Source organism: Diceros bicornis, chromosome 1, assembly GCF_020826845.1.
Source record: "Diceros bicornis minor isolate mBicDic1 chromosome 1, mDicBic1.mat.cur, whole genome shotgun sequence".
NCBI lineage: Eukaryota > Metazoa > Chordata > Mammalia > Perissodactyla > Rhinocerotidae > Diceros > Diceros bicornis.
This window is the reverse complement of record NC_080740.1, coordinates 15,552,347-15,567,283: the sequence shown is the minus strand read 5'-3', so window position 1 is coordinate 15,567,283 and position 14,937 is coordinate 15,552,347. Positions and strand designations below refer to the sequence as shown.

The 14,937-nt window shown below is 39.5% G+C and overlaps 1 protein-coding gene across 5 annotated transcripts in view; it reads left to right on the top strand.

The window, feature by feature from the left end:
* MEF2C (myocyte enhancer factor 2C) overlaps positions 1-14,937 on the top strand; it is a 146,820-nt gene that overhangs the window by 92,711 nt on the left and 39,172 nt on the right. For 4 of the 5 annotated variants that reach the window (XM_058527877.1, XM_058528057.1, XM_058527795.1 and 1 more), the window contains exon 4: positions 12,123-12,266. In XM_058527877.1, coding sequence (XP_058383860.1) covers positions 12,123-12,266 — 144 coding nt within the window. Of the gene's footprint in view, positions 1-12,122; positions 12,267-12,325; positions 12,464-14,937 lie in introns of all 5 variants that reach the window. The other variant, XM_058528141.1, reaches the window with a different exon arrangement.

Sequence of the window (14,937 nt, the reverse complement as noted above, 5' to 3'; positions counted from 1 at the left end):
TTAGGAAAGCAAGTAGAGGCCCTTTGATTAATGCACTCAGAATTCACATTCATTTATGAAATTCTAAGGACCAGGTGCTCTGCTTGGTCCTAAGATTATCAGATAGAAGGCCTGGCCCCTGCCCTCAAGGAGCGCAGTTTGTGTGGAGACGGAGGCAGACACACAGGGCCCTGTGGAGTGCATGGCAGGGATGGGACTGCAGGGCGGGCTACTTTAAATATACACAGTGACGCGAAGGACATCAGTGTGTTTTATAAATACAGCAAAAGTATCCAAAGGAGGGCTGAGACTGAGCAACTGCTGGAGGATTCTGAAGCACTTTTATTTTTAAGCACGTTTCATTTACCTGAAGCTCCTTGCTAGTTAAAAAGGACAGTTCTAACAAACTTGCTTCTGTTGGACACCTACCCAAGGCAGTTGAAGGTAAACCACCACTTATTACCAATCCATATATTAGGTTTGTGGAAACGACGTAACAACTGTGGAGGATAAATAGATTAGACTCTGTCCTTCCCCACAGGTGGTTGTTAATGTGGTGGGAGAGATAAAGGGTATAAACCAATATAAACTTATTTGCTGGAAAAAAAAAAAGCCAGGAGCATCGTAAGTGCACTGCTGTGTGTTTTGGAGATTTGGGTGAGGGACTTTCTTAGTGCCTGATGTGAGTGTGGGTGGGAATTTGTTCCCTGAATGGAATGGACAATGGACAACACCCTATAAACCTAACGTCCAGGACAACAACCTCTTCTTCCAGGACAGCCCTTCCATCCTATAAGGAGCCTTCTTGCCCAGATCTTGACTTCCGGCCAACCTAGCTGGCCTCTTGTTCACTTGGGAGCACATCCTGGTTTCCTGTCCATGGACCAGGTCTGACAGAGCCCCGTGGGTCTTCCATTTACCGGCTGAACTGGCCCAGCCCCTGACCAGTGACCATCCCACCCATTACATTTTGAGCACTCTCTGTTAAGCAGAAAGTTTTCCAATATATCAGCCAAGAAAATGAAAATGTTAATACTGTGTGAGCCAAGTCCCAGGAGGATATTACATCAAAGGAGACAAGGAATCAGAGTAAGGCTGGAGGCCAAGGCTGCTAGCCTTCGAGAGACCTAGCAGACATTCCTAATGCTGCAAAGAGAGAGACAGAAGGCTCAGCGTGAAAGGAAAGGGACAGCTTGGATCCCCACTAACTTTTGCTCAATCTTTCTGAGCCTCTCTATGATATGTCATCAGGGTCCCCTTAGCAGTATTCTCCCTCTGGGCACCTGTCCAGAAGAGTTAACCAATTTGTTGCAACATTCTACTGTGAGATACTGCACTAGTTGCCAAGGAAAGAAAGCTCTCAAGAGACACTTCCTGTCTACAGGGATCTTATAATCTAGAAGATGAGATAAAAATAAGAATACAGAGAACAACATTATGAAATAAATGTTAATTACAAAGTTCTGGGGAAGCACGAAAGAGAGACACATTAATTTCATTAACTCTCTAGTCCGCATGAGGCTTTCCTTTTATAGTTTAAATTCATGTGTGAGGATGGGTGATGGTAGGGTTGGGAGAGTGGTTGGTTAGGGATGAAAGCAGCACATACTCTGAGTACAGATCTAGCAAGTGCTCCCTGTGTGTTGTCAGCTCCCATGGTGATTCCATTTTAAATAACAACCTCTGTCGCTGCAGCCCCAGGTTCCATTCTTCTTTTATTAACAACGACAACATTTATTGAGTGTCATCCACACGCTGGGCACATTCAAATTGCTGTGGATACGGAGGTGGAAAAGGCAAAATTTCTGCTCTCGTGGGGGTTTGTTCTAGTGCATTGAGACTCCTCCCTCCCCTGGCAGGCACAGTAGCTGTAACTTACATATTGTTCTCACACAATCCCAGCAGTGCTCCGTGGTCCTGATACCTCAACATGCTTTTAACATGTCAGAGCAATATGGGTATTGAGCAGCATGTGCTAACATAGTTGTCAATACCAGTCTCTTGGATGGCACATCACAGGCTCAGGCAAAACCCTCAGTTAGCATATAGGCTGTCTTTACAGGGCATACTCATAGGGAATACTAACTGGGGGGTGTAAGAGGCCCTCTCCCATCATTGCTGTCAAATCACTATGGAATAACCAAAACCAAAACTTTCTGTTGAAAAGATTCAATATAGAATGGCTTATAGCCACTCGTTGGAGAGCAGGCTGGTTTATTGGGAAGAGACATAAATCAACTAGAAAAAGGGTTTGAATGCCAGGTATTATGAGGGAAGAAGTTGAGGATACCATAAATAGAGTCCATGTTCACAATCCAGAATTGGTCCTTGAAAATCCCTCTCCTTGTCATTTAATACACTGAGGAATAGACAAGAACTTGGTACAGTGTTTTCAGTGATATCCCAGACTGAAATATTTTGCTGGTGCGTGTTGGTCCTGTGATATCAGACATGGGAACTACAACATCAAGAGGGTTTCCCCATCAGGCCAAGGGCCAGCCCGGGAGAGAGTGGGCCAGGGTCCAGCCCAGTGGAGCACTTGACCTCTCTTCAGCCTGCAGAGGCCCAGGGCGGGAGAGACGTGTGAGGAGGGGAAACAACTTAACCTTCCTCTGGGAGTCCCTGGCTGTCTCAGAAGTGAGGATTTGGGTATCTCAAGTACCATCCTCAGGTATGATCAAAATTGTCATGACACGAGTCAGTAGTGGCCAACCTCACATCTTTTTATCTGTGTTGCCTTATCATATGCTCTGTGTACGCTCTGCTTTTCAGATAAGCTAGTGATAAACTACGGATCCCAACTCACAGAGATTCTGCAAATTACATGAAAGGTAATGCGCTTGTTTCAGAGGGAAAACCTAGAAATAGAGGAGAGGATACGAGAAAGCACCTGTGGTGTGGTGCTTTCGTCTCTCAATATGTAGTCCTCCTAGTGGTGACTTAGAGCACCAGTAGCCACAGAAGGCTTGGGAGCTGGCGAGGAACAACCCACCATGCCCAGGACTCTGAGCAGATCTGTGCGCCTCATTTACAATCGTCTGTGTCACCTCCTCTGTTCCCTCTGCTCCCACAGGGATATCCTGTGCCACAGTCATGAAGTGATTATAGAGATTGCTTTAACCAGAACTCTTGCTCCTTGCATTCTGACTTAATAATCTTATTAAAACATATAAATAACACTGTCATCTTAGGAGACCATCCAACTCATTTCAATTAGTCTGTCACCATTAGAAAGTAAGACTGTCAAATTTGTTTGCTTATTCATTTATCCAGTGAACGGTTACTGTGAACCTATGTTGAGCCCACATATATTAGTCAGACCCTCCGTTAGGGACAGAGATACCCAATCCTCATAGAACTCACTATCTAATGGTGAAGCAGACATGTTAAAATATAAGTTAGAACATAATATACCACATATTATTTTTAAAAAATCGCACAAAAAAATCAAAGACCGTAGGGGTACAGAGAAGAGAGTCCCTAAGTGCCTTGGAGAGTTAGGAAAAAGCTTCATGGAGCAAGTGATGGCTTTAGGTAATAGATGTCCTAGGATGACTAAGGTTTGTCTGACAGAGAAGAGGAGTAAACCAGGATATTCCAGACAGGAATGAATGACACATATCAAAACAGTGCTATTAAAGGACATACCTGACCTGTGAAATGGTGAGAAGTTCCCCCTTGACAAAACACAGAGTGCTGGGGGAGAAGAGAGGAAGTGAGGCTAGAGAGCGAGTGGAGGACTTGCTGTGAAAATTGTGGGTGTGGCTGTTGGGAGCCGCCATGGTTTGTAAGAAGAACAGCGATACAATTAGATTTGCACTTTAATGAGACCCCTCCAAAAGTAGGAAGGATGATTGACTGAAAAGTGAGGGTCAGAAGACAAAGAGACTAAGGATGGGAGACCAAATGAAAAAATAATGATAGTTGAGTCAAGAGATGATGGAGTCAGTGGTGATTTCTGGGTTTCCAGCTTAAACGACTAGGTGGTGATATTTGCTAGGAAAGGAGAGGTGGGAGGGGAATGGATATAGGGATAGGTTGGAATCAAATAAATGAGAAAATAAATGATGTTGTAAAAGAGGTCATGGGAATCCTATAGAAATGAGGAAGCATGGTGGCTGAGAACTGTAGTCCTGAGCTGACTGATAAATATAGACGGTATAGATTACTCCCAGTGCAAATGACTAATCGTGCATTTACCCAACTTCAATAAAAAGGCATTTACGACTAGAAAAGAGCCTACATGGAAACAAAAATAATGATTTGACCTTACTCTGATTACTCAAGATAACATATACATCTTCTTTTGTAAAAATGTCATTGATGGTTTATAAAAGATGCTTCAATGTGTTATTTTTAAAGAATCTGTGCCCGCAAAATTCTGGGTTTTTGGTCCCTGTAACCTATTTACAAGTAAAATGCCATAGTCTAAAAAGGTTAGTAGATGAAGTTACATTCATATTTTATACTTTCAAAAATGCTCCTTCTTGATCTTTGTTAATTTACTCCTCTCCTCTCTTTCTCAACCTTTGTTTAATTTATAGTTCTGGCTTAGCTTTTCCTTCCTTATTTAAGAAATCACTAACATTGTCCATTTTTCAAATCTACTTACAGTTTGGTCCTTTGTAGTTCAGCTTTTTATTTTGTATTCCAGCCTTTATTTTCTTAGCTTGTTTTAGAGAGATTATTAGGATTAACTGCATAAATTAGCATGCATTTCAACCATTATGTATTAAAATCCCCCCTGTTTAGTATTTTACTTCAGATCTCTCCTGGATTCAGAATGTCAGGGAGTGTTTCATGGCTGTGTGTGCCAAACTTCCCTTCTCAGTCCCGTTCTAGGCCAATCTCATGATGCGTGCCTTGTCCAGGTTCCAAAAGAGGTGTGGTGGAAGAATCCTTAATAAAAACACCAAACCACTGGCCTGTCCTGGGGAGGCCTGAATCATCTGATTGGCCCTAAAATCACCCTGATTTTCCATGAATCCTCAAGGCTAAGGTTGGCTCAGAGTAAGACCAATGTCAAAGCCCAGGAGAACAGTGGAGCAGTAGACCAGCATCCAAGAATGGGGAAAAAAGATGAACTTTGCCCAAGAATTTTAAAACATGCTTATTTCAAATTTATAGTATCTGACTCACATTCACAAAAGTTTCCCCATGCTCTTTCCTAAAAAGTTTCTGTTTTTCCTTTTCTAACCTTATACATTCAGCCTAAAATCCCTTTTTTCTTCTTCCATACTGAATTCCATGCCCTCTTTCCCGCTACCCGTTTCATTACTGAGATTATATACTTCTGGTTTTTTCCCTTAAAGATTTCATGAATGCTCAGTTTTTCTGAAATTCTATATTCAGACCAGTACCCTAGTTTTTAAGTATTCAATGATATAAATCTCCTGAGTTATAATGTTTCATACATTGTACAAATTATGCCTACACTGTGTTGCTTTCTAACTTAAAAACTGTACATTTCAAAAAATAGTCATTTTATAACAGTTACTTAAAGAGAGTAAAATAATAACTGAGTTTTAATGTAATGTGAAATGGTGAAAAAAGAAGTTACAGTTGCAAAAACACTACATGGAGACTACTCTTTCTCCCTCCGGCATCTGAATGTTCTTTCCTATTCTGTTCATCCATCCATTCAGGCTATCATTAATGCTGCAGGCATGTATTAAGCTTCTACCACGTGCCAGGGCCTGTGCTAATTCCTGGTGATACAAGATGACTAGTAAACAATCCCTAACCTCCAGGAGCTCGCTCATGGGGAGAAAAACGTGTAAACAAATGATCTTACTCATATATTCAGAAAAAGCATCTTTGTATCCAGAGGACCACACACAACACCAGACGCATAGTAGCACTTAGTCAATGTGTCTGAAGAGGTCTGGATCCCACCATCTCTGCCCCCAACCAGCCAGACGACCTGCATACAGTTGAGCAAGCTCTGCATACATTAACGTTGAAGTCGAAATGTGTGTTCTGCTCATTCAGCAAGCATTGCTGAGCACCTACAATGTGTCAGGCTCTGCTCTATATTGAAACTCCAGAAGTGAAGAAAGGAAAGTGCTTTGTTAATTGCCTCATGATCTAGCAAAGGAGACAAATAATCAAGAATGTGTGATAAAGGCTCTAACAGAAAAATGTATATAGTAAATGAGCTCATGAATGAGGGAGAAATTAATTCAGCCCAGGTGATCACAAAAGTCTATAGAGAGATGATGTGTCAGCTCCGCCTTGAAGGAGCACTGTCCACATCCAGGGAACAGACACTGGTGGGCTCATTGCAGAAGCCCAGCTTGAGCAAGGAAATGAGATGTGAAAGGCTAGTTGCTTATGCACCATTATTCCTCACCTTCTGGAAGGCATGAGGAAGGGCCAGATGATCCTTGGTGGTCTCATCCAGAATTAGAGTCCTGGTGATTCTATCACCATCTGAATGTTTATGAAATAATTCATGGCCATAGGAGGCAGAGGGTGGATGTTTCTTTATGTTCTATACATTAAAAGTCTTCAAATCTTTAATTAGTGTCTTTTCTTTCCATTACTTGAAGATGAAAAGTTATTCAGTGAAAAAAGTTGTAAGTCCAGTATTAAGATCACCTTTTGAAGAAAGGGATGAAAACAAAAACAATGAAAATCTCCAGCTCTTCCCAGCCTTTCCCCGGCAGGAGTTAATATCTGGTTAGAATGAGCATCAATAACCTAGAGAAATGCAGTGTTGTTAAGGTTTATCTTTTCAATTTTTTATTAAAATTTTCACCATTAATGAATAATTTTTGGTAAAATTTAATTTTTTCATGCTTTTTACTAGATATGATTTGCTTGTCTAATTAAAGTCTACTGATTAATTGTACTAAATTCACAGTATTTTAATGTGTCTTTTCATTTCTATATTAAGAACAAAGAAGAACTGCAAAATAAGGAGAGCTAGTACAGACAATGCTTGCAGTTTTGATTATTAAAACCTATGGAGAAATTTCTTGGCACCTGATCTTCCCCCAGCCTAAAGTAATCTGTGCTAGAAATCACACACACACACACAAAAATACAATATTATAGGTTGGTTCAGAGCTTTTTAGTTTGAATTTGTATTGCCTGCTTCTCTAAGAAACAAGTGCGCAAAACAGCATCTGGTGTATAGTAGGTTTTCAATAATTGTTTGCTGAATATGTTTTAAATGAAATAAGTCACAGGGCGCAGTCCTTAGGACAGCCGCTTGCCAGAGACTGAAGAAACTGGAAGCAGCATCATGAGTATCAGCACACCACTATGGGAGGATGCTTACAAAATACTCTCAGACACTTCATTTATAGGCGGTATCCCTTTCAGCTGCACCTCCTGTCCCTGTGTGGATTTACTACTTTCTAAAGATTACTCAGCTTGTTAAGAGCAGATGCTTATCTTTGAAAAGCTGTGAAAGACAAGCACAAAAAATGATTTAGTATCAGAGAAAAGGAACTACCTTTTTTCTAAGTTGTCCTTTTTATCCCTTGGTTTTTGTGTGAACATGACATTCATGCAACTAATAGAAATAATTCTTGTGTGTGTTCTCGACACATCAACCCTCTGAAGTAAGGGTCATGCTAGCTATACAAGAAAGGATGATTATTTGGATTTTAAGAAAAATTAATGAGGATTTTTGGATTTTTCACAAAAGGATTGGAAATTTCTGCTATACAATGGATAGGCCCAGAAAAAGAAAGATGCTGAAAGCAGACATTCTTAAGGACTAAGATTGCAGACACGGAAAGAAATTGAGTGGTTGCAGGTTTTTAATCTGTGATGCTGGCTCTCTGAAAGAAACTGAATTTTACTTAAATAGCAATAATATAAAATATATAACTTCATATAAGTGAAAAAGACCAATAATTTAGTTATTTCTTTTTTACTAATGAGAACTAATTAAGAAGGGGAAACCAGTTTTACCGTTGTATACAGACGGGGTTTTCTAGTGGATAACATAATGCCTAAGACAAGAAACGAGAGCTCCATGTGGCGTTCTCTTTCATTTATGTTCTTTTCAGTAATGAAATAGAATCTGTTCCCTACGTCTATTTCATTAGAATTTTTGAAGCACCTGTCACCTATCATGTCAGTTTCTATGTAGTTCAAGTTTCCCCAGTGAACAAATGTAGTAATGCAGGGGCCATATGTCCACATGTCTGGGAGGGGAGAGTCCACGTGGTTTTTGGATCACCTGTCTGGACTCCTTTTCCCATTTATTGTTTGGAGTATGTCACCTTCTGTCAATCTAATTACTTCTCTAAGAAACGGCTGTTCTCAGCTCACTGCATGACAATCGCTGCCTTGTGAAAACATCCCAGAAGCCTCTGCAGTCAATTGATCTACCCCCAAAAGTGTCATTCTCACATGGAAAGCTGACTTCGGTGTACAGACTCACTCAAGATTTACAGAGTTCTCAGAGGGAAGAGTTTCTTTAGATACGTAGCAAGAGAAGCTGGTGGCTTCGATAGATCTCTTGCCTTATCTTAACGTACAGAATAAATCTTTTCAAAACATAGTCAGCTGAGAGACACTTGCAATGTATACATCCAAGACTTCTAGCTCCTGTAAAGGAATGATGATTTAAGTGCCTACACTACTTGACCAATAACATTTGTAAAAGATCAGAGAAGCTTTCAGAGGCCAGCAGCAAAGATTTCTATTTTACTAGAAAAAGGCCTGAAGGAATAATGCTTATTTATCCATTTAGTAATCCCTTTAGCTTATACCGACTATTTATTACTGTGATAAAGACACTTGGCTGAATCTAACAGTAATTCCTTTGTCATCATTAAACGACTGTGGATTGTTAATATAATAAAGATAAGACTGCTCTTCTAGTTCAACATTCACACTATGGTATTCAAGTTTGTGCTATCACTTCCATTTTCAGAGCTTTGTAATTTCACCGTAATCGTTTGTTCTTGGCAGAAATGTGTTCTACAAGCTCTCAGCTGAGGATAATATTTTTGAACAATTTTTTCAGTGTTCTGGTTGTGTGATTACGGGAATTTGGAACTCAATATTAATTTGCTCTTGGATTTTGTGTTGTGTATCTCAAAATGCTCCTTTTTTAAATAACTCAATTTAACTTGAAATAAGACTGTTGTGTACCTTTAAGTGGTAGAGATATTTCATTATTTAAGTACTAGTGATATTCGCTGTAAGATAATGTAGTCAGATACGAGAAGAATTCATTGGGAGGAAATGAGCCACTGTTTTCCCTTGTCCCCATCACTGCTACTTCCTTGTGACTTCATGCCACCTGCTTTATTTGCCTAATAGCTCATATCATTCTTCAGGTACAAAGCAAGCTGTTGATCTAACTGATTTCTTAATACATAAACTGATGAGAGTTTTATTGACCAATAAGCATTCCTACTCTGTCTAAAATTTGATGTCTAAGAAGTGTCAATATTTTAGCCATATTTTTATGCTTAAAATTTTCCCACAGCCTAATTTTTAAAAATTTCTACCTCGTTTATTTCAACATTCAATCTACTGCTGTGGTTGCCTCTGAGTGGGAGAGATCTATTCCGCATCCCTTACTTCAGGAGTGTGGGAAAGCCTGGACAGAGGAGAGGGGGCCCCGGGTTGCCCCTGACAGGAGGTAGGAGGGTTGGGCCATCACGCTTGGCCCTGCTGGTTTGAGACCTGGCATAAGGTTTCACTAAAATCTTCATGGAAGACTTGTGAGAGATAATGAGTTAATATTTATGGCGATCTTTCAATAAAGTGTAATTGATGTTTGAATTTTTATAAACCAAGCACGATATCTACCCCCAAAAGCTTTGTAAGAATATTTAGCACACATGTATGTGCCAGATGGATTGTAATGACAGTTGATAGGCCTCTCCTAACCCTTGCGTTCTGTTGTCAAAAATCTGCACATCAAAACAACTATAATTTTTACAATAAGATTTATTGGATAAAAGATTTGCATGCACATTGAAAAGTCTGTCTATATAAAGACTATAAATTAATGTTATATAACAGAAGACTCTAAATTAAAGGTTTACATAATTTTTTTACTTCAATAATTTAAAAAATACATAAATAAAATTTTTTTAAAAATTAAAAAAGAATATTCTTACTACACCTTATAGAAATAGAAGTAGATAAATTTGGAAAAGTATAGGGTAATATTTTCTTCATCTTCCATATTTTTCTCCATATAAATGAATTTTTATGAAAAATATAGGGAGTATGATGCGAGACACTCAGAAATTATCCTTGAAAACTCAAGGATATGTAGAGATCAAAGCAGATACATGCCATAATACAACAGTTATCACTCAGAAAAATGCTCTTGTGGTTAAGAAAATGCTAACAAAAGAGTTTAAAAGATAGGAAATTAAGTTAGCAAAGAAAATTATTATTCTGAAGTATTGTGACATCCTTTATAGTATTAAACCCTAGGAAGACTTATGCTGGTGAAAATGGTGGCTGTAGATCCTTGTTGAGAGGACAGGTGGCCCCACCAATTATAAATTCCCCGAGATTGTAAATGTATATTTTATCATCTTGTGTCAAAATATTCATTTTAATATTCAAACATTTTACCACATAAGAAGCTGTAACCATATGTTTATTTGTTATATTATACCACTATAACATTAATAAATATTTACAGAGCCACAGTGTATCATAGATATATTAGAAATGGTGGCTCTCTTCATTTGATCTTAAGTGAAAATCTTCAGTGCCTCAGATACTAATTTTAAATAATGTTGCGTTTGTTACACATTGAGAAGAGCCAAGGAGTTTAAATTTTTAAGACTGACACCCCCTTTTTTAACTCATGTTGTTTTATTTATTTTTCCCAATTACATGACTTAAAGATGGAGTGTTATCTCAGCTTTGAATTTCTTAGCTTGATGTCACAGCTTTTGTTTTATTTGTATGTGATTCTGTCTTTAATAAAGATGAGCTCTGCTGAACTTTCCATTAATGAGAGACGCTTAGGTACACAGCTCTTTATAAACGATTTTAGTCATACCAGGAAAATTCAGAAATGTTGCTAGTCTATTAATAATTAACATGGTAAGCTGTGTGATTAATCGGTTTTATGATCTCTAAAAACATAACATTACCTCTGTAAATCAGATCGTGTACAATTAAGTTGATGACCATCAGTTAAAAAAAGAAAGAAAGTAAAACTCAGGCCTCCTGATTCATGCTTTTTCTGTTGGAGTTTTACATGAGTATTTCTCCTGCGGTGACAGTGGGGACTAGCCCAGGCCTCCATTCAGGAGGCAGGATGTTCGAGATAAGGCACTGACTTCTCATTTGTGTGTGCCAGGAGACGGTCTCAGGGTGATCCTGCTCAGCTGGAACCAGGAGGAACTTTTGCCAGTTTGGTAGTTATTGCCTTGGTTACCTGTTTTCAGAGTTCTTGAGCTTCCTTACTCAGCTCGTGATAACAAAGCCCTGGGTTCAGCTGTGTGGACTTCTCTTTAGCCTATGTTTACGCTGATAACCTCTCAGTATCATCAATTTCAATACACATTTTCACATGTATAGAATTCTAGCCAGACTAAGCAAAGGCAATTCTCCTTACGATCACAGTGTCTGAACGTTCTGAACGGGCGCTTCTTGAGCATGTGAGCTGGGTTCTCTTTGCGCCTTTTGCTGTCAAGTGCACAGCCTGAGGGGTGGCGGGACGCCATGAGTGCCAACCATTATGTTAAACTCAAACTAGGGATCTGTTCCCAGCATTTCTGCTTTTGTCATGGTCACAGATTCTGAAATCATTGTGTAATGTCCTGACTTCTGATTTTTCTGTGGGAAGATAAGAGTGTTGCAATTTGCTACCTTACTTGAATTCTTCTGTAATTGTCTCTCTCCAGATATATGAAGCACGTATGAATTCCATATCATGAAACTTCAGCCCTCGTACCCTCTTTGTTCATTGACTGAGTTTAGTTGCAAAAGGAATATTTCCCTTTTATTTATTTTTTAATAGTAACGAGTACACTGTTGAAATGACTCACGGTTTCTCTCTATGGTTTCTTTACTCTAGTGTAATAAGCGTATGTAATAACAACCTGAAATACTGGACAGCTTGAACTTCTAGAACACCCCTGAATGTTTCATACAGCTTTTGTCTAGGTTTGAACTTTCCACATTGTGTATTTCAGACGTTGAGAAAGAAGGGCCTTAATGGCTGTGACAGCCCAGATCCTGATGCAGACGATTCAGTAGGTCACAGCCCTGAGTCTGAGGACAAGTACAGGAAAATTAACGAAGATATTGATCTAATGATCAGCAGGCAAAGATTGTGTGTAAGTACTCGGAACACCTTTCATTTTTTTTACTCTTGATATTTCTCTGAACCTGGCAGGCCTTGAACAAGAAAGAAAACAAAGGCTGTGAAAGCCCCGATCCTGACTCCTCTTATGCACTCACCCCACGCACTGAAGAAAAATACAAAAAAATTAATGAAGAATTTGATAATATGATCAAGAGTCATAAAATTCCTGTAAGTACCAAAGGTAGATGGCTGGTCTGCTGATAGCTGCTGCAGTAACATACCTTAACCCTTTCAGTGATGGCTTTATCCAAGAAGCATTGGAAAGTCAACCCAATAAAGGAGCCATCTCATCCCACGGGCAGTTCATTTAGAAAGCAAACCCTAAGGGATGCTTGACATTACGTAATCTGAAAGAGTTGCCGTCCAGAAGTTCCTTCAGAGGTAGAAAATTAACAGGAGGAAGAGAAAGATCTACGAGACACACCCTGCATTTACACAATCTCTTAAGCACACAGTCCACACAAATCATGATGCACTAGTGAAACCTTAGAATTTCCTTCTGAACGAGTTGGAGGATTGACTACAAAATATATATATATTTGTCCTGAGACCAGACACAGGAGTGGAAGTGCAGTTCTCTCATGTAAACTGACAATCATCCACCAAATAAAAGCGAATTTCTGAATAAAGCTTCCGTTCCTCTCCCTAAACATGAAATCCCACCACAGCACTGAAGGGTTAAAGCTAACGCTGGCTGCAGGGAAACAGACTGCATGAGAACCTGAGGGTCAGATCTCGACATGTTTGTGTGCTGGGTGATTGTGGAGCTTCTCAGAATACTCGCTTTGCCTACACCAACATTTTCCATGCTTTAACATTTGGCTCAATTTTGTCTTAACCAAGTCAAAAAATTTCTAACAATCAATCATATGCCTTGCCAGATATTTAAGAGAAATAACTCTGCATGTATTATTTTGGTTTTGCACACATAGAAAGGGGGAAAGTACATACCTGTGGTTATATTCTGTCATGAATCAAGTGATGTTAGTTTTGTGACATAAAGTGATGCAACTCAAGGCTGACACGCTTTCTGAATAACTAATGTTAGTGTCTGAGCTCTCATCATATGCAACCTCTCCAATAGGTAGTTAATTCCTTTCTCAAAAAAGTACATTTTTTGGAAGTTAGCAAAACAGCCTAAACCTGAGGATTGAGAGAGACTCTGTAGAGAAAATATGCCTCAGCAATTACAAGTGCAGATATTTGGGGAAAAAAAGCTCTAGGCCAGATCCACAACTACACTCACAAGATAAATGCGTGCTTTACACAAGGTCGGTGCACAGTCAACTCATGTTGAATTAAATTGAAACTTTAACACTTATTTATAAAATGTACGCATATTAAACTTTCTATCCTCATAAATACATGTCTGCTTCTTTTGTGAAATGAAATAATGTGAGCAGTTGAGCTTTTGTTGAATCAGAATTATTAATACACTGTAGCATGAAGGAAAGCTAAGTGCTGTAAATTCTTAAAGGTTTCATGAAACCAAGTACTACATACAGCACACCCACAGCAGGCACTTAATCAAATGAAATGTTTCCTATCAGATGCAGCGGTGCATCCTTGTTATACCCAGAATTCTTAAATGATCCAATATCCGCTGGGACTTTAATCTTGCCCAGAAGAAAGAAAGAGGCAGCTCCTTTGGGCCAATTTTTAGTTCTTATAGCCCAGTTTCTCTAGCTATAATAATATGGTAATTTAGAGCTGCTAGTACAAAGATGTGTGAATGTAAGATTTCAAGGTGAAGCATGTTGGGTGTCTCAGGTAGGAGGAGTCCCCCGCACGATTAGGAAAAGGGCAATGTAACACTGCGGATCGCTCTCCATGGCGGTTACTCTGAATGTGTGTGAGCTTTAGCCCCCAGAGTTCTGGGAAAATGGCCATATTTGCACATTGGATCGTTTTTCCCATGCTTTAGGGGGAAAGAGATGTGATGCATACCTAGATTCCCTCACAGTATTTCATCCTGTCATGCAAAGAGTTCAAAATCAGGATACATGATTTCTTAAGAGGTGCAGCGGTGTGTGGCAGTGGATGACAAACCACATTAGAGTTTCCAGGCAGAGCCGTGAGAAGGAGCCACACAGCTCCCAGCTGTGCCTCCACATCCTCATTTCTTTAGTAAGTGCTTTAGTCTCCACGACGAAAAGCCCAGTTTTCGCACATCACTTTCAGTTGCTGGAAGTAAATTTTGTTGAAAGTTTCCACAGCTGCTAAAACATTTACAGCAGGGCAAGGACACTCTGCCCTTTGTATGTAGAGAGTGTCTCCACCTCTTTAAAAACATTATAAGACTGTTTTTCTATTTCAAAGACCCAGTTTGAAGAGTTTCCCTTCTAAAATAGAAAATTTAATATTGCAGTCACCTGTTGGTGCAGTATAATTTATGCCCATATTCCTCAATTACATGAAATAGTTCACGGATGATTTGGAATCCCGTTGACCAGCATTTCCTCGTGTGGGGTTTGCTACGGTTCATGCTGGGCTTCACAGCAAGAAACAACAGCTCCATTTGAGGAACCAGGAATTAGGAAATGGGCTGAAGGAAGGAGGGGCGGATGCAAGATTAGTTGAGAGTGAACGGGAAGGGAGCAAGTGGAAAGAGAGTGTATGTATTTTCTTCAAATAACAGACTG